Source organism: Acanthaster planci, linkage group LG15 (assembly GCF_054643075.1).
Source record: "Acanthaster planci isolate LZ-2023a linkage group LG15, COTS_SCS, whole genome shotgun sequence".
NCBI classification, from domain to species: domain Eukaryota; kingdom Metazoa; phylum Echinodermata; class Asteroidea; order Valvatida; family Acanthasteridae; genus Acanthaster; species Acanthaster planci.
The window spans coordinates 7,109,039-7,132,031 of record NC_141791.1 but is presented as its reverse complement, the minus strand read 5'-3'; the positions used below and the strand labels follow the sequence as shown (position 1 = coordinate 7,132,031).

Genomic DNA, 22,993 nt, shown 5'->3' with positions numbered 1-22,993 from the left:
CTGCATGACCTAACTCTGGGGGAGTTAGAATTTCAAAAAAAAATGGGGGGCACAAAATTCATCCTATTACAAATGTTTTGCCCGAAAAAGAAGAAAAAGGTTCCACAATTGTTCCCCATTCTGGTGAAATCTGGCCTGGTAACCCCAATGTGGCATTTCACTTTAGATGCCTAAAAAAAGTTAAGATGTAAATTATTTGAAACCTTAAGCCTGCCCACGGCTGTCGAAAATTTCACCCTCCCCAAATAATTGCCCCTTTGCCAATATAGGTTTCCCTGTCTTCTGCACCATTTATTTTTTCACTCATTCAACCCCCCCCCCGCTTTTAAGTTTAATTATTTGGAATGTGTACGCAACAAAGTCCAACTGCCACACCCCAAACAGTACTCAGAGTTAATATATATTTAACAAGCCAGAGAAGAAAATATTTCATCTTAAAGGTTTGCATTTATATTAGGTTATTATTGGGTATGGATAACAATATATGCTTTCTCTGATTTGTGGTGACGCCTGTGCGAGCAACACACGCCGCCGCCGGCGTTTATGCGTTAAGCACTTGAGTGGCTTGCCAATACCAATAATCCTGAGGTCAACATCATTAGAAACTTTCTGATGCTCCTCTTAATTTGGTGACAGGTTTGTAAAATGTGCGCCACCTCTCTGGTATGACTGGAACGATTCTGTGAGTTGTCTAATAGTAAAAATTTCAAAGCATGTTTTGTTTTGATGAGAAAATTAATGACAGATGATCGTCTGGCACAGTACGAGGGATAGGCTAAAAATCAACTTTTACCAAGCGAATTGTTGATATATTTCCGACTTCCAAACCATTACTTTTCCCTTATTTTGATGCAACATGTGTTACGGTATGATGATACAAAGCCTTCTAACGAATATCAAACGCACCAATCCCGCGGACGCACATGCTAATGAGGCTTCCCCGAAGATAATCCCTGGATAAAAGGTTGACAAACGCGGGAACTTTTTCGCGCCATACAGCTTGGAGTGATACATACTCCTTGATTGGATAAGAAGTCTACCCTTGGGAAGATTAGGCCAATCAAACCAATGTTCATCAAAACACTCGGCGAGGTTAATATCATTCAAGATGGCGCTGCAGTCTCACCAACAACTTTCGATGGGTAAATAATCATGTTATTTTCAGTCTTAGTGTAAAAGGGTTCTTTTATAATTTAATATCAATAAGGAGTATTTGGTTTGTAGTCTTAATCTGTTTTGCTGCCATTGCTTTCTTGCAGACAGTACACAGGAACAAGGTTTCGTTACATTCTTGAAGTCCATGCCCGCGGTGAGTAACACTGAGCTACATGTAGGTAGGAGTGACAGTGACATGACAGGCCAACTGCGCCGGGCATACATACATTGTACTCATTTTGCAGGCTCGGCCCCACGCTCGCCCCAACTTCACTACTCGAGTCCAACTGACGACAACTGTGTGCACGACAAAGTTTGGGCATGCCCATGAAAGAAACACGGCATGAGAAAAGGGGCATTCATGGGCAAGCAATAACAGAATAAGCACACTGAAATTGTGTTGACATATGGCATGGTTGGGATTATTGTCATACTAGTCTTTATAAGCCAATTTCCTGTTCGTCGCCATTGTTGTTTTAGCATCCCCGTGCTAGTAAATGAATAAAGGTAGACATCGTAGAGGGGAACAAATTGTCTACAATAACAATCGCTCGCATCCTTCATCATTTTAGCCAAACGTTAGGCAACGTTGTCATGAATTTGTTCCCCTCTGTTAAATCTTCTGAGCTTGTGCACATGAAATGTGAAAAAGGCATATTTAAGAACGTTAACATGATGAAGAAAAAAGGAACATCGCCAGTTCATACACATAGGCCCATTCAGTATTCTCCCATGTTCCTCACAGTTTTGGGTGATGCTGAATTTGCTCTACATGTTTACATGGACATGATTAGGTGACTATGTGATTAGTTTGGTTAAATCATCAAACTCTGTTCAAACACATGAAACATGATGTTAATTAAGAAAAAAGAGTAATTGCAGAATACCCCGCCACTCTAAAAAATGACCCCTGGAATGCATGGTTACGTGGGTACAAGGTGAAAATCCCTTGAGAAGAGTGTGACACTTTGACCTGTACCTGGCTATGAGGTTGATCGTGTGGGGTGGCAGGGTACTCTGCAATTGAGCTAAGAAAACAAGTTGGCTCATTGTCGATATTGTCAACGTGGTCACGGCATGTCTGGCAGTAGGGGTGCACATCACATCAGAGACAGTCTCAAAACTCGGAGTTTCTTTATTCAGAGACAAAATCGGTCTTCCAAAGAGAGAATGTCTCCCCAAACAGGGACCTTTTTTCATGAGGGCTTGGGGATAGTACATGTACCATTGCCCTGGCTAGGGATCCTTTTAAAGCCTTAATTGGATTCAGCCGACAAAACCACCCAAGACTGCCATTTTAAAACAAAATTCCACAGTTTACTTCCAGGATTACAAGCAGGAGTCTGCAATGGGAAAAAGACCACATCAAAACAATTTTACTGAGTATCAATCCTTTCCATACAGTATAAAATTGAGTGATAAAATACAGAGTTCATAAAAAACAACTTCAATGTCTTAAATGAATGGAAAATATGGGAAAAGAATTGATAAAGAGTATTAGGGATTTTTTCCCAAATCCCACTTGGGAAAAACAAAATCCTCTTTTAAGGAGACATTGTCTCTTTTAGGGGACTGGTTTTGTCTTCAAATATGGACTTCACAGAATTTAAGGGCAGTCCTCGAGTTGTGATGCGCGCCTCCACTGATCTAGAAACCAAATAAAAGTTCAATTTTTGCTTCAGGAAGGTGCAAAATTCAATTCTATTAGTACTTAAAGTGTGAATGTTGTACATGTATTGTGAGAGTGCTCTTTTTCCCTAGCAATGGGGCTAAAAAATTATGAGGAAATTTGCATCTTATAAAGAATCATCGCTGGCAGTTTATGCTTTTGCGGAGCAAATAGTTGTTGAAAATGTAGACAATAAATTCTGTACTGAAGTTGCTCATTGGAATTTCAGCCCGTTTGGTACATGCACATGGTCTGTGAAATCTTTCCTGTCCCTTTTATCATCTTCATGGTGTTTTCCAGGACACTTGCTGAAGTCTCTTTCACAAAAAACCAACTAAAAGGTATTTTTTTCACTGTACTTATTGTTTCCTTATTGTAACTGTTCATTTGTCTAGAAACCTCCAACAACATACAGAGTTTTTGACAGATCGGTACGTATTTCTTTTGCTTTCTTTTGTTTCTTGTGCCTGTTTTGCTCTTGGGCTTGTCAGCTGAATTTGTGCCTCTTCGGTTTAGCTTTAATATGTTTATTGTGAGTTTTTGTCTGAAGAACCGTGTGGGAAATAAAAAGAGAGACTTTGATATTACGTAAGTTGTGAAGACACTTGGTTTATATTAAGTGTGGATTACTTAAGCCTCACCTTGTATCTTTTGCCAGGATTACTACACTGTCCATGGTGAAGATGCACTATTTACAGCCAGGGAATTCTTCAAAACACTTGGTGTTGTCAAATACTTGGGTTCTGGTGAGTACCTAAGTTGGTAAAATTATTGAATTCCTAACTGAAGTAGAAATTAACTTCAGGAGTTAAAGAGCAACCCCAACAGTGGTGAAAACATGGGAAATGCAGTTTGATATACTCACGTATTATCTTTGTAATAAGTTATATATGAAAAGTGGCACTATGACTTCTGAATAAATAGTAATAATGCGGTAAACATATGGACCAATTCTGCTGGTTTATCAAAACTTTCCACGTTTGTACCATAGGGGGCGCCACGCAGAAATGCTTTTTTGATTACGTACCACCGTGGAAACGAAAAACATCAAGACCTTACAGGACCTGGTTTTGTGGATATGTTTTTGTGTGAAGGCCTGCATGCCTGAGCTGCCAGCCTGGCCTGACACTTTTTTCGGAATAAAATAGCATTAAAAAAAACATTGGAAACATCTGTGCTTCACTCTGAACTTACCAAGCCTTATGTATCAAATGATCTTGGTCTCCTGCACCGCCTCGTTCACCAGCGGTGGCCCCATTGTCAGCCTGATCGGGATCCCTTGGCGCACCAGTGGCACGATGGGTTCGAAGCAGTAAGGCTCTGCGCCTCGGACAGTGTATAACTGTAACTACACATGAGTTACTATACTACATGTACGTGTAGTTATGTGCATTGGCGTGACCATGCTGGCTCAGTGTGTACATGCACCAGCTTGAGAACCATTTCCACAGCGCTACGTCGACAAAATCCTAGAAAAGCTGTATTCATGAGATGTAAATGAAGCGATGACGACAAGCTCCTTTCACAAAAGCTAGCCATGGCGCTCGGCAGAAATGGGTCTCAAAAGCGATTTTTTTAAACCAAAAATATTGCTGAATCCGGGTTTATGAGGCATAGATGTCTATAATGGGATCCAAGTAAACATACTATGGCCAGATTTCAAACTACATGTATGGTTTGCGGATTATTACAATCTGTTTCAAGTCTGAAAAATCCTGAGTTTATCATTAAGGTATTTTGAGGTTGGTACACAAGAAATTGGTGTTTAAGGAGGGCTTCTAAATGTACTACAGACCCTAGGCTGCCGTTGGGCTCTTAAAGCGTCTGGCGATTATTTTATGGATATTTCACTTTCCTCTTTTCTCACTTCTGTGTATTAATCATGTGAACATACAATAAAACTGATAAAGTGTTTGATGTACATGTACACGTACTACCCTATGCATGTACATGTATGTATCAACATAGTACAGTGTACATGTACATGTAGGTAACTATCTAAAGCATGTCAGAATTATATTCTTTTAGAGTTGGGAGTTCATACATTTGTGAACCTGTGGGATTTTTGTCGCAGCTTCGCTGAAGCTGTGTAGTACTGGGTGTGTAGTGCTGATATGCTGGTGACTTTGCAGTGGTCGTGGCTTGATATTTTGTAGCCTGTAAGTACCTGCTACAGTTTGCATTTTTTTTTTTGGTTTTCTTTTATTGGAATTTTTATATTTAGGAGAGCGGAAAGTGGCCTCCGTGGTACTGAGTAAGATGAACTTTGAAAGTACAGTGAGAGATCTGTTGCTGGTGCGGCAGTATCGTGTGGAGGTGTACAGGAACATGGCCACAGGGAAGGGCATCGACTGGCAGTGTGCTTTCAAGGTGAGGATGTCAAGCAACTTTTGGAAAAAATGCGTAGCTTTTTTTTTTTACAGAATTTGGTCTGGTAAAAATGGAGTGTTTTTAAAAATTATATTCAGATGCAATCTGTTAGCAACTTCAAACAATTTTATCCAGACTTTTTCCCTTAATCTGTCATTGATCTATCTAAAACTATCAGAAATTGAATCACAGTATCAGAAATATTTTTCGGTAGTAGTCCTGCCATTCTGTTCTTGAAGTGTCATTTGTACAGGTGACTGTAACTGGTAACAAATACTTAATATACACCAATACTTAATGTGCACCATCTTCTGCAAGAAAAGCTGTTCGTTATTGAACCATTTTTGCTTGGTATAGTTATATTCTTTGTTTTCCCTGACATTTTATATCTATGCTAAACAAAACTGAAACGTTATGCACATCTCTGCAGGCGTCACCCGGAAATCTGACCCAATTTGAGGATATTCTCTTTGGCGCCAGCAATGACATGTCAGCTTCGGCTAGCGTAATTGCCGTCAAACACATTGCAGAGGGCTCTGGTGGGCAGAAGATTGTGGGAGTGGGCTATGTGGACGCCACTCTCCGGGAGTTGGCAGTGTGCCAATTTGCTGACAATGAGCAGTTCTCAAATCTTGAGGTATAGATTGAAGAGGCAACCTGGCATTAGAGGAATGAACTTGTTTCTACTGGGACCAGTGTCAACATTGGAATTTGCTGAGTACAAAAGAAATCAATAAGCAGAATAGGTTACCAGTAAACAAAATTCACAGCATATTTATATTCCTTCTCATTGGTTCTATGTGGAGGGCCAGCATTTTATGAAATTTGGCCCTCATATCCTTATGACAAATGCTATGGTAAATTTCTGTATGAAGGTGTTTAAACTTAGTTGCAAGAGGTCAAGACAACAGAACTATTACATAATGATGTTAAGCTTGTTCCCACTTGCCCTTTCCCATGGAAGTGAAGTGGGATGTGATGTGTCGAGCCCCCATAGGGAAGCGCCCATGGAAATAAAATGTGACGCCATTGTGTCTCAGGTCTCTTAGTGTGACTTATTTGTAAATTCCAGGCTCTGCTCGTCCAGCTCAGCCCCAAGGAGTGTCTCTTGCCTGCCCAGTCAGGCGAGGGCACCACCGAGTCCACCAAGCTCAAAAGCCTCCTGGAGCAGAGCGGGGTGCTCCTGACCGAGCGCAAGAGGGCCGACTTTGGCACCAAGGATGTGGAGCAGGACCTGAACCGCCTGCTGAAGGGGGCCAATGAGGAGCAGCGGAAGGCCTCCACGCTTGCAGAGATAGAGAAGACGCACGCCGTTGCCTCACTGGCAGCCTTGATCAAGTACCTGGAGGTGCTAGTTGTTACTTTTTGCTCCTACACATTGACGATTTTTTGTGTCTTGAGCTTCGGGATGCTGATGTCATCCATTTTGGTGACCATGCTTTTGACCAAACAACACCAATGTGACATCATACAAAAACAGATTATATTTAACCCTCCTGGCCTTAACCACTTGCTGCCGGGGATCGGGCACCATGGGTTTATTCACAGAGCCAGGGTGCCCGAAATGGGACAAAAGAGCTGGTCCCTGAACAAGAGACCTTACTTGGAACAAAAGACCTGCTGCTGGGAATTGCCATCATTTTTTGGCTTGCATTTTTGAAGGTAATCCGTCACTGTTTTTAAACAGTATACCACTGTTTTGGACATAGCGCGCCCGTGGATTAGCACCATGGACAAAAGTGCTCCAGGGCCCCATTGATGGACGACACAGCACCAATACATGCTAATCCAGCCGCATTTGAAAAGACGCCACTCGCATTCACTGGGGACAAAGGAAATTATGCAACACTTCAAAATTCTGGCGGCAGGCCTGGCTGAAATATGTAGGAGTCGGTGAAGGTTACCTGTCAGCTTAGAGTAATCACCAAACAGTCATTTGTGTGGGTGTAAACGTCCATTAAATGAAATGATGAATTTTTGAAGAATTTTCAAAACTGAACATCTTGAAAATCGCCTGTACGTGTGCACTGCATTTTTAAAAGCATCCAGGAGCATGTAGTTAATATTTCTACTCACTTAATTCCCCCTTTCCTCTACCGTAAAAATTTTTGTGACTACTTGATCCACCACAAAGCTTGGAGGCACTCTCAAGTAGCCTGTTACTTCCTCATTTTGATTGGAAATCTCAGTTTAAGCAGTTGGACACACTTCACTACCAAACTCCATGTGTGCTCCTTTTTTTTGCTGCCTCGAGACATTGCACGGTATTTATTCTTCAGAACTCTTTGCGGGAAAATGTGTACTGGTTTTTGTTTATTTTCCAAGCAATTCTAATGTTTTAGTCGATCTTTGGAGAAGTAATGTGCATTCTCAGTGCACTTTGTCCATTCTTTTTTTTCAGTTGTTAGCCGACGAGAGCAATTTCAACCAATTTCGCCTGAAGACCTTTGACCTTGCCCAGTACATGAAGCTGGACTCAGCTGCTGTGAGGGCATTAAGTCTTCTTCCCACCCCACAAGATGGTATGTTGAAAAAGATATCACTCCAAAACAATTGTGCAGTATCATTTTTAAAGTATCGTTTAGTCCTTGAAAATACACTTGTGTGCACCACCTTCACGAAGAAAACCGTCATTCTGGGCAAAACCTCAATATTGCACTTACATTAGCACCAAAAAAGTTGCCAGAAATTTAGACTTTTTTGTTATGAGTTTTTTTCTTTTTTTTTTTCGATGATTCATTGCTAGTGCCAGGGGTAAACCAACAAGTAACCCTTTGTCAGATAGTTTCCAGTGAGTTTTAGGTTTCTAGTTTTTACCGAAAAACCTATTAAATGCATGGCATCTTCTCAGAGTGACAGCGTGGAAAAGTTCATGGTTTATTAAAAAGGAACTGAAAAGGGATAGCAAAAGTTAATAGAATAAGAAGAGTTGAAAGTTGTACATACTGTGCGTCGTAAGAAAAGTTCGTTGCTTAGACCCTTCAACTTCCAAACAGTGTGCTTTAGTGTGAAGGTAGTTCTCTTGTCAGAAAAAACAACGTTTTCTTCAGATTTTAGTGGTGAAGCGTACAGTCAGTGAGAAAACACACAGAAGACGTTCAAAACGACAAATCTCAAAAACAAATTCATGCGAGTCTTCCTTGAGTAACATTATATCCCTATATACCAGACCAGGACTTCTAGTGTTACATCTACTTACTTTACAGCTGGCAACAAGACCGCATCAGTGTTAGGCCTCCTCAACAAATGCAGGACACCTCAAGGTCAAAGGTTGTTGGGACAGTGGATCAAGCAGCCACTGGTGGATAAAAACAAAATAGGTCAGTTAAAAACATGTCAGAATGTTTACCATCTGGTAAAGAAGATAAACCTTGAGATTTCACACTTGATTTGATTTTAACATGAAAATGAACTTCCAGGTGTTTTCTTTTTGAATCAGAAATATGTCAAATTAAAGGATATTCTTTGCAAATTTACTGAAAACCTGGAATGTAATAACTGCTTCCTTTTGATGTGTCACCTCTCACTAATTCTCCAGTAAGAGTCCCCATGCAAAGACAGACTTGCTTTTTCTACTAGAAACAAGTAAAAAAGAACCTTGTCGTGCCGAGTAGAAACTTGCGGAGTCGTGCCATTTTGTGCAAATTTTAGCACTGTCCAGAACAGGATCCCCCCAATAGTTTCTTACAAACAAATAAATTTCTAAGTATCAGCCCAAATTGGAGCTAAGTGCTCGTTTTGCAACCAGTGTGTATTTTTTATGTAGTTTGAAGTACAGTTTTTTCTCACCAAAGAGCCAGTTCAGTATTACAACAGCGCATGCCCCAAAAGTTTCGATCAAAATCAGTCGGGACGTGCAATACACATGTTTGAGGTATGTCCTTTCAATGACACCACGTCTCCACACGTAGACTCAAACTTTTGCGCTTGGTTCTCGTGTGACCTTGCTCACTGTTTAAGATCATGGCCACTGCTCAAGATCTGCCAACAACCCACCCACCCCCTTAATTCACCTTGTTTCAATTTGTACTGGGCAGAAGAGAGGTTGAACATTGTAGAGGCGCTTGTCAGTGATACAGAGCTACGCCAGACCCTCCAAGAGGAACAGCTAAAGCGCGTGCCCGACCTCCAACGACTTGCCAAGAGGTTGCAACGCAAGAAGGCCACACTAGAGGACTGCTATCGTGTCTACCAAGTAGTGGAATTCATGCCGGCTGTGCTGGAAACACTTGAGAGACACGTCAGTAATCACAGCACGTTGTTAAAAGAAGTCTTCACTAACCCCATTAAGGTATGAGGGTCAACGTTCAAAGGTTAATCAATAAAATTACACTATTAGGTATTCAGAAGCATTTGGGTTGTTGAAATATGTAGCTCTAAATGGCAGTAGTTTGGCTTTGGTACAGAAACCATAGTTCACAAGGATGATGGCAAACTTTAAACATTTTAAGATTGAAAACTCAGCGTCAGGATGAAGTCGTCTATGTACCATAGTTCGCAACCTTCATTATTCTCTGTTTTCCTGTGATAAGCATACTGTAGATTAAAATGTTTCCTGATTTTGTGAATAGCATTCTGAGGTGTTTATAATGATTGCCATATTTTCTGCCCTCAACAGGAATTGCTTCTTGACTTTGCCAAGTTTCAGGAGATGGTGGAGACTACGATGGACTTGGAGCAAGTGCAGAACCATGAGTTTCTGATCAAACCAGACTTTGACGAGAACTTGACTAGTAAGTGGGAGGTCCTCTCTACTCTTTGATACATGCTTCTGCCCATGTTGCCTCACAACAGTGTGTTTTTTTGAGAGCCTCAAGTGTTCCTGTTCCTTTTGGATCATTCCTGTTCTTTTTACAATGTTCTGTTTTTTGGAACAATTTTATTACCTTTCAAACATTCCTGTTTTCTTTTATGCACATTTCTATTCTCTTTTTAATATTTTTGTTCCTCACAGAACTTTCTTATTTGGTACATTCCAGTTCTTGTGAAACCTTGTTGCTTCTGGAACTTTCCTGTCCCCTTTAAACATTTCTGTTCCTGTTTAGTTACTTAATTTCTTGAGTGCGCTACTCACATGGTCTTCCCGGGTGAAATCTCAGGTGGCAGGAATTCATTAAAGTTCTTAAACCTGCGAACAAGCACTTCATGATTAAGAAGCCACCTATCAGTATCGTAAGCATTTATCTTCTAACAGAGAAGTGAAAAAAATGCTTTCCTATATTACATTTTAAGACTTGAGAGAACGAATGGACAGTCTAGAGAATGACATCCAGGGTTTGCTGGGTAAAGCAGCGAGGGACCTCGGGCTTGAAGCGAACAAGACAATCAAGCTAGAGTCTAACAACCAGCTGGGATACTTCTTCAGAGTCACGAGAAAGGTAGGGCACAACAGATGCTTGAGCACTATGGATTTGTGCACATTGGGATGAAAATTTGTCTTGTGTATTTTGCTTGATTGTGCAAAACTCCTGCAGCATACTCTGTGCCCTGATCCTGAGACTATCTTATGAGCTATCATACATCACCATCTTCTGTCAACAGAGTATACAACTCATCCATTGAAAACGCTTCACACATAAAGTATGCCAACTTATTCAAGCATGTAGCTGTTTACAGTGTTGACCGAAATTCCTGTGCGTAAACATGCGTTGTAAGTACCACTTGCGAAAACTAGCTTGTAAACAGTTGGACATAATTACAAGGTTCTGAAACTTTACATCTATAAATTTACAACCGTAACAGGGCCTCAAATTTCAGTACGATTTTAAACACGGCCTTTTTCTATCATGCCTGTCTTTTTAGTACATTTTGTGATGTTATCCTCCTGTGTACCTACGCACAGCATCACACCATTTCAACTGTCAGAATTAAATATAGAATCAACTGCCCAGTCAAAACAAATTATTAACATGTATAATTTTCTTATTTATGAAATTCAACTATCTGATTCATAGGAGGAAAAAGCTCTTCGGAATAATAAGAAATACTCCACCATCGACACCAATAAGAACGGGGTTCGATTCACCCACTCCAACCTTCGGGGGTTAAACGAAGAACACATGGCAGCAAAAGAGGAGTACAATGAAACCCAGAAGGCGGTTGTAACGGAGATTGTGAGCATAGCAGGTAGGAATGGGCATGGCTACAGTTTGCAAAGGGTGTGAGTGGTTGTCATGGGTGGGCAGTGGGTGTACACATGCCTCTCACCGATGTGATACTGGGTTCGATTCCCGGCCTGGGCTATGTGTGAATAGAGGTGTTCGTTTATTCTCCCCTGTGCATGAGGGGTTTTGTCCAGGTGCTCCAGTCTTCCTCCCTCTGCAAAAAATCAACTCAATCAACCATAGACTTTAATGTCATTATTCTGTAACATATTTGAGCATAATTGTATGAAATCTGCATGCACTGTATAAATGAATAAATTATTATAATTATATAGTGTTAGTGGAAACAGTGGAATTGTATGTTTTGTTGAAGCATTGAAAAAATTACTTCTGCATCTGTTTTTTTTGCTTATGGCTTCTTTGTGTAAGTATGCACTAGTGACAGAGGAGTGTGGGTTGACCCTTGAATGGCATGGCCTTTGTGTGAGTGGTGCCTGTGCTGAAACATTTTTGCAAAGCGTGGGGATTCCTTTGTTTTTATGTGAAAACTCCTAGAAAATACTCCCTGCTGTCATACTGTGAGCACTTTTTACAAAGCTGGATTTCGGTTCGTGATTTCCTTGGCTGATCCTCTTCATTTTGCCACAGGTAGCACTAATCCTCACCCCCAAATGCCCCTAAAGCTCTCTCAAGAGTTGCAAAACTTGTGTAGAGGTTACTCAGTCAACATAAGATGTACTTAATCTGCAACATGTGGACCTGTTTTTCTCAAGTTTAAACAAAGATGGCAAATTGGCCCATTGTGTTTTGATTTGAAAACTGCCTTAACTGTTCTACTTTTGCCTGCAGCTGGCTACGTTGAGCCCATGCTAAACCTGAGTGACATCCTTGCCCAGTTAGACGTTCTAGTCAGGTAACATTCACAAACAACTTGCATTTTCTCCTGATCTGATAAGAGATTGTTCCTGTCGGTCAAAAGATGTGTAACATGTTGACTGCTGTGCATAATTTCAAAGGGGCGTTCCTATTTACCAAGCGTATGCATGTGCACATATTTAATTGGTACCTTTCAGGTGTCTATTTGAACATGAACGTTTTACAGCTGTTTTGTCCTCATCACTACCAGTAGCACAATTGTTGTGTTCTTTGGTGATGCCATCGTATTCAAGTCACATAATGATAGCTTTTCATTTTCTACAAGTATACTCTAAGTGGCAGAATCCAGTACACCTGTTGCTATGAGTACACTTGTAGTAGGCAGGCAATGTGTTAACCACTTCTCATCAGATGAAGCGTAACTATGTAGAATTTCCTGTGCCCATAACATTCTGGTGTATTTTGTGTGCAGAACCGGCAGGGTTTCATCTAGATGTAAACTTTCTGCCTGTTCTCCTTTAGCATTGTACAAAGTACAAGTAAAACTGCTTGTCCACTCCTGACACTATTAGGGGGGATACACCCTTCCAAGCTAGCTCCGCCCATGTCTCCATTGTACCCAAGGCTTTAATGTATGGAAATTTAAGGATTTATTCACCAATGTTATCAATTTGTGTAATAAACAGGGCCTGTATACACACACATAGACTGTAAGTAGCCCATGGAGGTTTGCGTGTGTGTTTTTGTTGAGTGTCTGTCATTGTAAAGTCCAGCTTTTTGGCTGTTGCATCTTGTCATTTCAAGAAGTTGGTATTTTAGGCCAAAAATCATGCCCTTGGGACAAGTTCATTGTAGAAAAGTACCAATGGCAACTGGTTAACACCAGTTTTGTGTTTCTTACTTGTATGTATGTATTGTCTTTTAGCCATATTTGTAAAATATGTAAAACATTGTGCAATTCGGCCGTGAGGCTGCGATATGATGTTTTTAAAATAAACCATTTAATAAATAATAAATAAATGAACCATGTGTGAACGGGGTTCCATAACAAAAATAGTTTGTAATTTAGGGCTGAGTCAATTTGAATAATTCACTATTCGAATATTCTACCTTCAATTTGATCGCATATCCAAATATTCGTTCGTACCGACCAGCAGACTGTTGATGAACAAACTATATAAAAAATCAGTTGCAATAACGCACACAGTTGTACATTATGATCAATATAATCGCTTCTCACATCTAGGATTACCTCCAGCCACTATTTAGCAAAATTTAAGAGATAAACAAGAATTCTTGCTCTGTTGAAAATTTGTAATCCTTTTAAATTATTTAATGAATAATTTACTTTTTAAATCGTAAGATTTCTGACGCTTTTCATTTGAATCTGCTTAAAGCAAGCCTCTACAGTGCAATTTTTCTCATTTAAACAAAGAAAATTTCCCTTTTCTTGAATTTTATATTCAAATATGCAAATATGAAAACTAATATTCGAATATTCGACAAAAGATCAAATATTCGGTTATTCGTATATTCAGCACAGCCCTATTGTAATTAAGACTTGTAATTAGCCTGTGTATATGTTTCCAAAAATTAGTGTTTACAAACTATTAGTAGACAGTAACTGCCTTTGCTTCAAATTAGTTGTGGCACCTCCTTAACATTTTTTATAATTTAATCAAGCAAATCTTTCTGAAACTTAATGATCCACTTGCGGTCTGTTTTCTGCAACTGCAGCTTTGCCCACGTCTCTGCGCATGCTCCTGTGTCTTACGTCCGACCCACGCTGACGGAGAAGGGGCAAGGCGGTCTCAGACTGGTCCAAGCCAGGCACCCCTGCTTGGAAATGCAAGACGAAATTGCATTCATCCCAAATGACGTGACCTTTGAGAGGGGGAAACGGATGTTCCATATTATCACGGGCCCCAACATGGGCGGGAAGTCCACGTACATTAGACAGGTGAGGTTAGAATTGATAGGGGCTGCTTCTGTGATAGGGTTTGATCAAAAGATGTCAAAGGCACCTCCTGACCTCATGATTTATTTGAGGTTGACCATCATTGAAGAAGGCCAGCATTTGGCCAGCAACCGTCTAATGTGCATAAAAAAACAGGACAGTGAAGTTTATCTTTTCACAAAATGACTGTCTTCGTTTTACAGACAGGTATCATTGTCCTCATGGCTCAGTTGGGATGCTTCGTCCCCTGCCAGTCAGCGGAGATCTCCATTGTTGACTGCATCCTGGCCAGGGTGGGTGCCGGGGATAGTCAGCTGAAAGGGGTCTCGACGTTCATGTTGGAGATGCTAGAAACAGCATCCATTCTCAGGGTATGTGGAGTCCCTAATAAGCATTGGTTGTATAAAGGCTGGTTTATAGGTTGTAAAATTGTGATATTAAAAGCCACCGAATCAAAGGTGATATGTGAGTGGAACTGGACATGGCTGAAAGAAAAGAGCATCCCAGTCATTATGCACTCCTCTCACCTTGGTTGTGCACTTCAGTGCTATTTGCCATGATTAAAAATGTTCAGTTTTTTTTCTAACACAATTGCCAAGGTGTCAGGTTCATTGGAGACTTTGAGATGCTTGATCTGGGCTCTTGCATACAATTATGGCCATGCGCGTGTTGTTCTGAGCACGTGCGCAACTGTGAAAAAAGGACCCATTTGGTTGCCTCCACCAAGCATCTCACAATCTCCCAGTAGTTCCATCTGATGTCTAATTTTCAGACTGCCACTGATAATTCTCTGATCATCATTGACGAACTGGGCAGAGGGACCTCAACATATGATGGCTTTGGCTTAGCCTGGGCAATTTCAGAGTAAGTTGAAAAGAGCTTTTGCAATAAGCCATTTGTGAGTTAATTTTAAATAAAATCTTGTGCACTGAGTTATCTGACTGCACATAAACATAAAAAATTGAATTTCCCAGACTAAAGACACTGTTGCAATACCTCATGATTTGGGGCAAGCTTTTACATAGCCACCACATCGATCTCTGGAATGGACTGGTTCCTTTGTGCCCTTTTTATCCATTGGAAAGCAGTGCACTGTTGCAAGGCATCTCTTACATTGTATGTAACTAAGCAAAAGCTTGCCCTGAATCACGAGGCATAGCAACAGTGTTTTTAGAATGGAGAATTCAAGTTATGTTTACCTGAATTTAAAGAACTCAGTGTACCAGATTTGGGTCAAAGTTAACTCCTAAAAGGCTTATTGAGGCCTTGCATCCCAAAACTTATACTTTGTACATTGAATTAATTTTTCTTTCTTGTGACCAATCTGATTTATTCATACAGCAGCACTGGAGCGAGATTCTGCAATGAAGTGAATGTTAGAAATGGGTGATTGCACAGCACATCATAGAATAATAAACTACTAAACACAGGAACTTTTTCTGAAATGCTTGTGGGATGATTTTCATGGTAGACAGTGATTGCATTTTTGGATATGGCATTATGATGCTTTGTGGCATATGGGTAATTCCAGAAATTAGGGGTCCTGCTTTTCATGTCCCTGTCACATCTGACATATGATTTTGTAAGTTCAGAACACATTTTCTAGAGTGATGAATTAATGCAAATCACCTGCCAAACAAAAGTAATAGTTTGAAATTCATTCCGGTGATATTTCCATGTCAAATAACAAAGGTCAGATGTAACACGGACACAAACGTGTCACACTTTTGGACCCCTAATTTCTGGAATTACCCATCTGTAACCTGCACTGTGAAAATGGGTCACAAGTCGCCAGAGTCACTTTTGAGTTGAGGCCTTTAAAAAATCTGGCACAATATGAAGCACTGGGCCTTCAACAGTTTTCACCCCCATAATGTTAATTTTTATCAGGGTGCCAAACTGTGATATCAGCACAAATGTTTGAGTTGCCTTTGTCCTATGCAAACTTAAATAAAGTTTCTGATTTAGGGCCGTATGACTCGTTTTCACAGAGCAGTTCACATTTTTCTATACACAGATTCCAGACAATTGATATTTTTGTAGTCATTAGCATCCCACAAGCTTTTCTGCTACCCAAAATAGACCTAATAACAGAAGACCATCACTGCAGAGGCATCACCTACACGATGTACTTTGTTAAGCTTGAGGCACTCGTGCATTTTTGCAAGTTGTGAACTCCCCATCGGTCAGATAGGAGTGAAGCACATGGGTACAAACTGCACGCAAATGGGGCAGCTCCTTATTAATGGGTTCTATTTCTGTTCATTGAATTAGTCTGTAACTGTTCATTTTGCAGGCAAGTTGATACTGCTGGACAAGTTTGAGGCATTTCTTTTCTCAAAGTTTCAAACTTTGTTGGGGACTTCTGAAATCGTTTTCAGGTACATTGCAACCAAGATCAAAGGGTTCTGTCTGTTTGCGACTCACTTCCACGAATTGACAGCTCTCGCTGACGCCGTGCCTACTGTGAATAATCTGCATGTGACAGCTTTGACTAGTGACGGGCAACTCACACTTCTGTACAGGGTCAAACCAGGTAAACTGTCAATCTCACTTTGTGCACAGTTTGCGTGAACCTGAGAACGAAAGATATCTATTGCAGGTAGTAAAGATGTTATGTGATCTTGCCCAGGTCCACAGAGGGCCATAAATACCTGGGACAGTTTTTCTATTCTTGTTGGTCGAAATGCATCATGTGACTGTGTATTAACACGTGAAGAGTGTGAAGTTAAGGTCGAACATCAGACATTTTCCGAGCACTTATTGAGTTTGTCCGAAGAAAATCAAAGGTGCTTGGACAAATTGTCCGACCAACATATCAATAACAGCTCTTAAAATATCAACACAATGTATGGGATTATGGCGTCTGATTTATTGTTAGTTTTGTGTTAGAATTACGTTAATTACGCCCAAGGCATTCATCGGGGCTGATCGCTCATCACTGGCCCATGTCACCCAGCTTTATGTGTGTATGTATGTGAAATCGCCCCATAATTCTTGGCGCATCGTCACATTCATGTTTCGCTGTCAGTGTTGAAAACAGGTGTGCCAAGCTCTATGCATTAAACAGAGCTGCTCTGGTTCCCGCTGCATCGCACCCATGCGAAAGAATGCATGATGGAAATGTAGCAAACAGTACCAGTCTGTACTGTACATCTACTGAATGTACTGTACATAAACACTCTTCATCGGCCGTACGTGTTACACGATGCGAATAGAAAAGGCTGTATGCCGGAAAGATGTTACATGTATGCTGCAATGTTAATTTCGACCCCTGACACTGCACGTTACAACTCAACCTTTTATATAATATGGCAGATCAAAAGCTGGTAATGGCAGACCAAAATTGATTGTGTCATGACATTTTGTCCGAGCACTTTTTGGGTCTAATTTCACGCTCTGCTCTTGATAATGCCCGCTAAGAAGCGATAACGGCTGCTACGTAAATCACACGCTGGCACCTGGATATGAGACAGTTTAATCTGGTCTGATTGGTCAGGAGTCTGTGTGATGTGCCACGTGTGCGCCAAGTTCATTGAAGGGGATTCTATTGGGCAACTTTCAAACGGAATATACTGAAAATTGAATGGGGGCGTTCGGGAAAATTAGAGTAAAGCTTTAGAACAGAATCGTTGGAAATCCATCATATGTTGACTTCTTTTGACTCTCTAAATAAAAAGGTATTAATGAATGGGAATAACGGACGCTGATAATGCTCTTACCTGTGGCTTATGTGTCTGTTCTCCTGAGCTGGTCTTAATCTCATGTTGAAGACTGGCCAAGGGCACATTTTTTCCCTTATTCCCATTCATCTTAAGATATAAAGTAATGAGAGATTGAATACATTACAAATGATGACTGGTGGAGGCTTGTAGAAAGTAGCTGTTTTTACCTGGCCAGGCCCTCATAAAACACAGTTTGTAGTACAGTGGTAAAAGAAACAAAAGCAAAAGTAAATAAGAAAAATGGAAAGAAAGGAAAATAACTAAGCTGTAAGTCGTTGTGTCAGTCCAACAAAGTCGTAACTCTCATTTGTTTGTACATGAGATGTCACCTAGTTGCTCTGACTTTTTTGTAAGAATAAACTTTGAAAAGTTTCAGAAGTATTTGGGGGTTGTGGTTGTCCATCTCAATAGGAAGAATGTTTGGGAAACCTGTGCTTTAGATTTGTCTAGTTTCTTTTTTGTAATTCACTTTTGCTCAACTTTGATACACTGTTTTGTTACCTTCACTGTATTTTTTTCTTGTTTAGGTATATTTTTGTTTCACTGGTTCTTTTTTACTCAACTAATATTTTTGTAGGGTTTGGAAGTTTTTCTACTTTGACATTTGTCGTTGAATTTGACGTTGTTTTGATGTTAGTCATTGAAATAAAATGCAGATATTAAAAAGCCAATCACTCCTCTGTCTCACTTGAAGTACTAGCTGGACTCATACTGATTTTAGCAACTCAAGTGCTAGACGTTAAGCTTCGTGGTCGAAAAAGTGGCAATTTTTGTTATTTTCAAAGTGGTCTTGCATCTGAATTAACACCAAGCACGTGTAACTTGCAAAAAAGATTATTTAGTGAGACACGCCCCATCTTACAGGTGTGTGCGACCAAAGCTTTGGTATCCATGTCGCTGAGTTGGCCCACTTCCCCCAGAAGGTCATAGACTATGCCAAGATGAAAGCGGCTGAGCTGGAAGACTATCAGAGTTTCAGCCTGTCGGGAGCAAGCAGCAGGGAGGGTCTTGACGAGCCAGCTGCTAAGAAAAGAAGGCTGGACAAACAGGTAACATGACCAGGGCCCTGACGCCCCTTGTGTTTTCACTAAAGAGCATCCCCATGCAGCCAAAGCCAACCCTCTGCATAGGTTTACTCTCACAGCCTTCAAGAGTACCTTAAAAGACCCCCCCATTATAGTTTTCCCCAGTATTGCATCATATCCTTGTGTTGTGCTGAACATCCAGTTTTTATGTTGATGTCTTGCTGTCATTTAGCACTCATTTTATGAATATCGGTCACACCATTCTTGCCATTCTGTCCATTTTTCCAAGACGGGTAGACCAAGAGACTTTTTCCTTTGAAATGTGCAGCTGAGTATAGGGGTTAATACATGGCACATGTCAGTGTGAACTGTAGATGACCAAAACCCTTTTGGGTTTAGTTGAATTTAACTATAGAGACGTACTCTTAAAGGATATCTCTTCTGGCCTGCAAAATTCCAAAGGATGGGCCATGGGACAGCTAAGACCTCCCCCCAATCCTGCTTCGAGATGGTGGTTTTCAGGGATTAGGGAGGTAAATGTGACAAGGAATGGACGTAGCTGTTTGGAATTGAAATTGGCTTTTGCCACCACTGTGGCCCTTTTCCAATACTTAACTTGGGCTCCGTCTCAGGCTTCGTTTCCAAAACCAATCCCTGATTGTGCACCTGAAGCATTTAAATTACATTGGATTACTGTAATTTTGGGCTTTCTTGCATCGTATTTAATGTTCTGTGGCTCTATTAGACTAATTACTGCGCTTATAGCTTCAAAGTTAGCTAGTAAAAACAGTTGAAGCCTGAGACAGAGCCGAAGTTGAGTATTGGAAAACGGCCTGTGGTCCATTGACCATCAAGAACTTAGCAGGGCTTGTCGATGCCTATATCTTTGATAATTTGCCTTGAATTTCAGAGACCTCAGAGATACTATCAACGAACTTTATCCTGAAGCTTATAGTGGCATCAAATCTTTATGGGTGTTGCTTTGTGTGAACTAGGTGCTCAATTTGCAGAAGACTCACAGTCAAATGTTCTTTAAGTTCCAAGCATAACCTTAAATAGAAATCTGAAATAGAAGCCGAAAAGGAATGATCTGATTTGCTTGAAATGCCCCATTTGAGTTGGTTGTGTTGGAGAGTTCAGATGTGTTCATCAGAAATATGGAGCAAGCTCGCATACTTCAATGTTACTGTGTGTTTCTCATCTTCAGGAGGGAGAGGTGATTATCCAAGATTTTCTGGACAAAGTCAGACAGCTGGACACGGACAGATTGTCCGAGGAAGAGCTCCACAGCGAGCTGCAGAAACTGAAGGCTGAGGTGGAGGCTAAGAACAATGCTTACATAAAGGATCTGTTGGTGAGGTCAGCTGAGAGGGGTCTGCAACCAGACTGTTGAACCCTGACCTCTGACCTGTAAGGCAAGTTCACCAATATTTAGCTCCTATGTACGGTGAAGTTGGAGGGTTTACTGCAGGATGATTGATTGAAGAGTGGTCCAAGTTAATGTCTTTTTCCTAACCGCATAGTGTTTTTATTTCTTTTCTACATCCATCTACTTTTTTAGAGGGAAAGTTGGAAAAATTGCTTTTTCTGAGTGCCCCCCACATTGATCTATAGGTTTACATTGGGTTGATTATGTGTGTTGGCGGTGGACAGGTGAACAATGCATGCACACCTGTATGTTTCCAAATGCCGAGGTAGGCAGCAGTGACCCCCTTGTTGGCTGAGCGTTTAAACGGTATAAAGTTTTATCAAATTAACCCTAACCCTCCTCAATCCTCCAACAGGTGAAGGATTCAGGAGGGTAAGGGTTAAGTTAGATTCCTACCCTTAGTGTGAAGCTAGTTTACATAGAAATGGTACTTGCTGCTAATTTGGGGTTTTGTAATTTTCAGCTACTCTGTTCTTTTAGTTTTTAAGCAAATGAATGTTTAAGAGTACCTTAGCTTATGCCAAATAAATTGTGAAGGGACATAATGGATGGATTCATTTAACAGCATTCAATGATTGAAGAAAGCATAACACCTGCATTCGCTAATATGAAAGTTTTCCGTCAAGAATTGTTGCCAAGTCACCGCTCGTCAATCACAGGTCAAATGAACTGCGACGTGGTCCATTCAGTACTGTTGGCATTGTTCATTCATGAGTGCATAGACTGGCGACTGACTTGTCTTGTCTGACTCATGTACAACTCTGGTTAACTTGAAATGGTTTCCGATCTCTTCAAACTGTTGATGGATGCATTTAAACTTAATGGTCATTGTATTGCGACTTGCCAACTCCAATGTAAGCAAAGAATATTTTTTTAATGATTTGTTAATACACATACTATCATCCGTCATGGTAAATAAAAGCTGTTTGTGCATAGTCACCAGCATGCCGGGTCTAACTTTTGAAGAACCCTTTGTATGGTAATACCAAGGCAAGTGATTTGAACATGGTCTTGTTCTAGTGTAGTGTAATTGCCAGTGACGAGAGAAAGTGAGGCGGTGAGGCCAAATTTTGGGGTTACTGTGTCACTCTCAACTTTTGGTTTATTGGAGATCTCCACTTTGCTCATGAAAACACCATACCAATCTGCCCCTAGCCTAGGGCCCCCAACCCTGCTAGTACAATTCAGCAAATCCACAGGACCATTCCAGGCCCTGAACCTGACGACTACAAAGTTGTCTAGAAGTTTTGGAAAAGATCCAAGGTTGTGGCGCGAACGACCAATTTACACGTATATTCATGGGCACCGGAGCCTAACTGATTGCAACTTAATCCCTCTATTAATCGATCTGGACAATTAAATATCTACCCATTTGCATTTATCTATAACTCACATAACAAAGACATTAACATTTTTAAATGAATGCATTATTAAACCTGGCACTATCTCTCGTGCCCGCATAGCATGTCCAAAACACCAAGATTACTACACGGCAACGTACCGAGCGATTCATGGACAACATGAATAGCGCCCTCATGTGACTACAGCACTTGACAATTAGCAAACACCACAACCTTCCCTACTTAAATGATCTACACCTGGAGATCATTCAAAAACTACTCGTCTACAAACATAAATTTGCATTTCTATCATACAAGTTAAGGGCATCATGGACTTATGCTTTGACTTACTGTAGGAAAACCCCCTTTTTAAGATTAAATTACCAAAAAAGAAGACTATTAATAAGTAAGTTAGATTTCTTCAACAACTTATTTATCTTTTTGCAGTAAATGCACCATCTCTACATCTACATCTCTTATGTATACATAATACAGTGTCCAATGCATCACCAACATCGGGCCTCAAAGAATTTAATCAGTTGCCTAAGGGTTCTTTCATACTGGATCATGCCTTCCTTGTTAAGATGCACTCCATCAGAGTTATACCTGGGTGTCGAAGACCCCGATGTTTCCACACAAACCACCTATCGTCTGGGAAAGTCATGTCCTCAAGCAACTTGTTGAAAATTCCGGCTTTCTGATTAAACTGGTTTAACGAAACCTGGTTCCTTCGCATATTGCCCGTTCTTGGCAAGATTGGCAAAAAAACAAAGTCCGGGAAAATGTTCCTAACTTATTTACAAAGCCTCGCAATAAAGCACATAATTCGGCTGGCTCAATGCTTCTTGAGCTCAGATCATTGGTTCCAATATCCAAAATCAGAACTGATGGTTGAACTTTCTGAATCTGCCTGAAATAGGTTTCGGGCCTTCCCCAATTCTACTTAACGTAAGGCCACCGTCGCCTAGACAAGTGACAGGAACCCGAGCTCGTTCTAACTCTACTGTCATAACAAAAGTGCGCTAATTCCTCAACCGCCGCACAAAACTGGCCAAACAAAACAAAAGTCATCATCAAAGTGCAGAAAGGGGGAAACCCTAAGCATTGGAAAGGCAAATACCCAACAAGCTTTTAATTGATACACACATTCTATTCTCATTTATGAAATATCCCATTACTCATATGCAATCGGTAAACCTTCACCCCCTCTTTTTTAAGAAACATATACTCAATCCACCAACTGTGATGCCGCCCCGCTGCCCCTGAGGCATCTGATGAACCTGGCCAGTTAAGCATGCCATGAGGAAACTGGATACCCCAAGACTTGCCATCAAGGCAATACA

The 22,993-nt window shown here is 40.7% G+C and overlaps 1 protein-coding gene across 1 annotated transcript; it reads left to right on the top strand.

The window, feature by feature from the left end:
• The first annotated feature begins 1,026 nt into the window (after positions 1-1,026).
• msh2 (mutS homolog 2) lies at positions 1,027-21,278 on the top strand. The gene is made up of 20 exons (XM_022244986.2): positions 1,027-1,142; positions 1,260-1,309; positions 3,220-3,255; positions 3,483-3,570; positions 5,049-5,194; positions 5,625-5,831; positions 6,267-6,542; positions 7,596-7,716; positions 8,401-8,514; positions 9,232-9,485; positions 9,813-9,927; positions 10,427-10,572; positions 11,149-11,320; positions 12,148-12,211; positions 13,912-14,134; positions 14,335-14,502; positions 14,904-14,995; positions 16,513-16,667; positions 18,721-18,905; positions 20,089-21,278. The coding sequence occupies exons 1-20, from the start codon at positions 1,109-1,111 to the stop codon at positions 20,272-20,274; spliced, it is 2,832 nt and encodes a 943-aa protein (XP_022100678.2). The 5' UTR covers positions 1,027-1,108; the 3' UTR covers positions 20,275-21,278.
• The last annotated feature ends 1,715 nt before the right edge of the window (positions 21,279-22,993 follow it).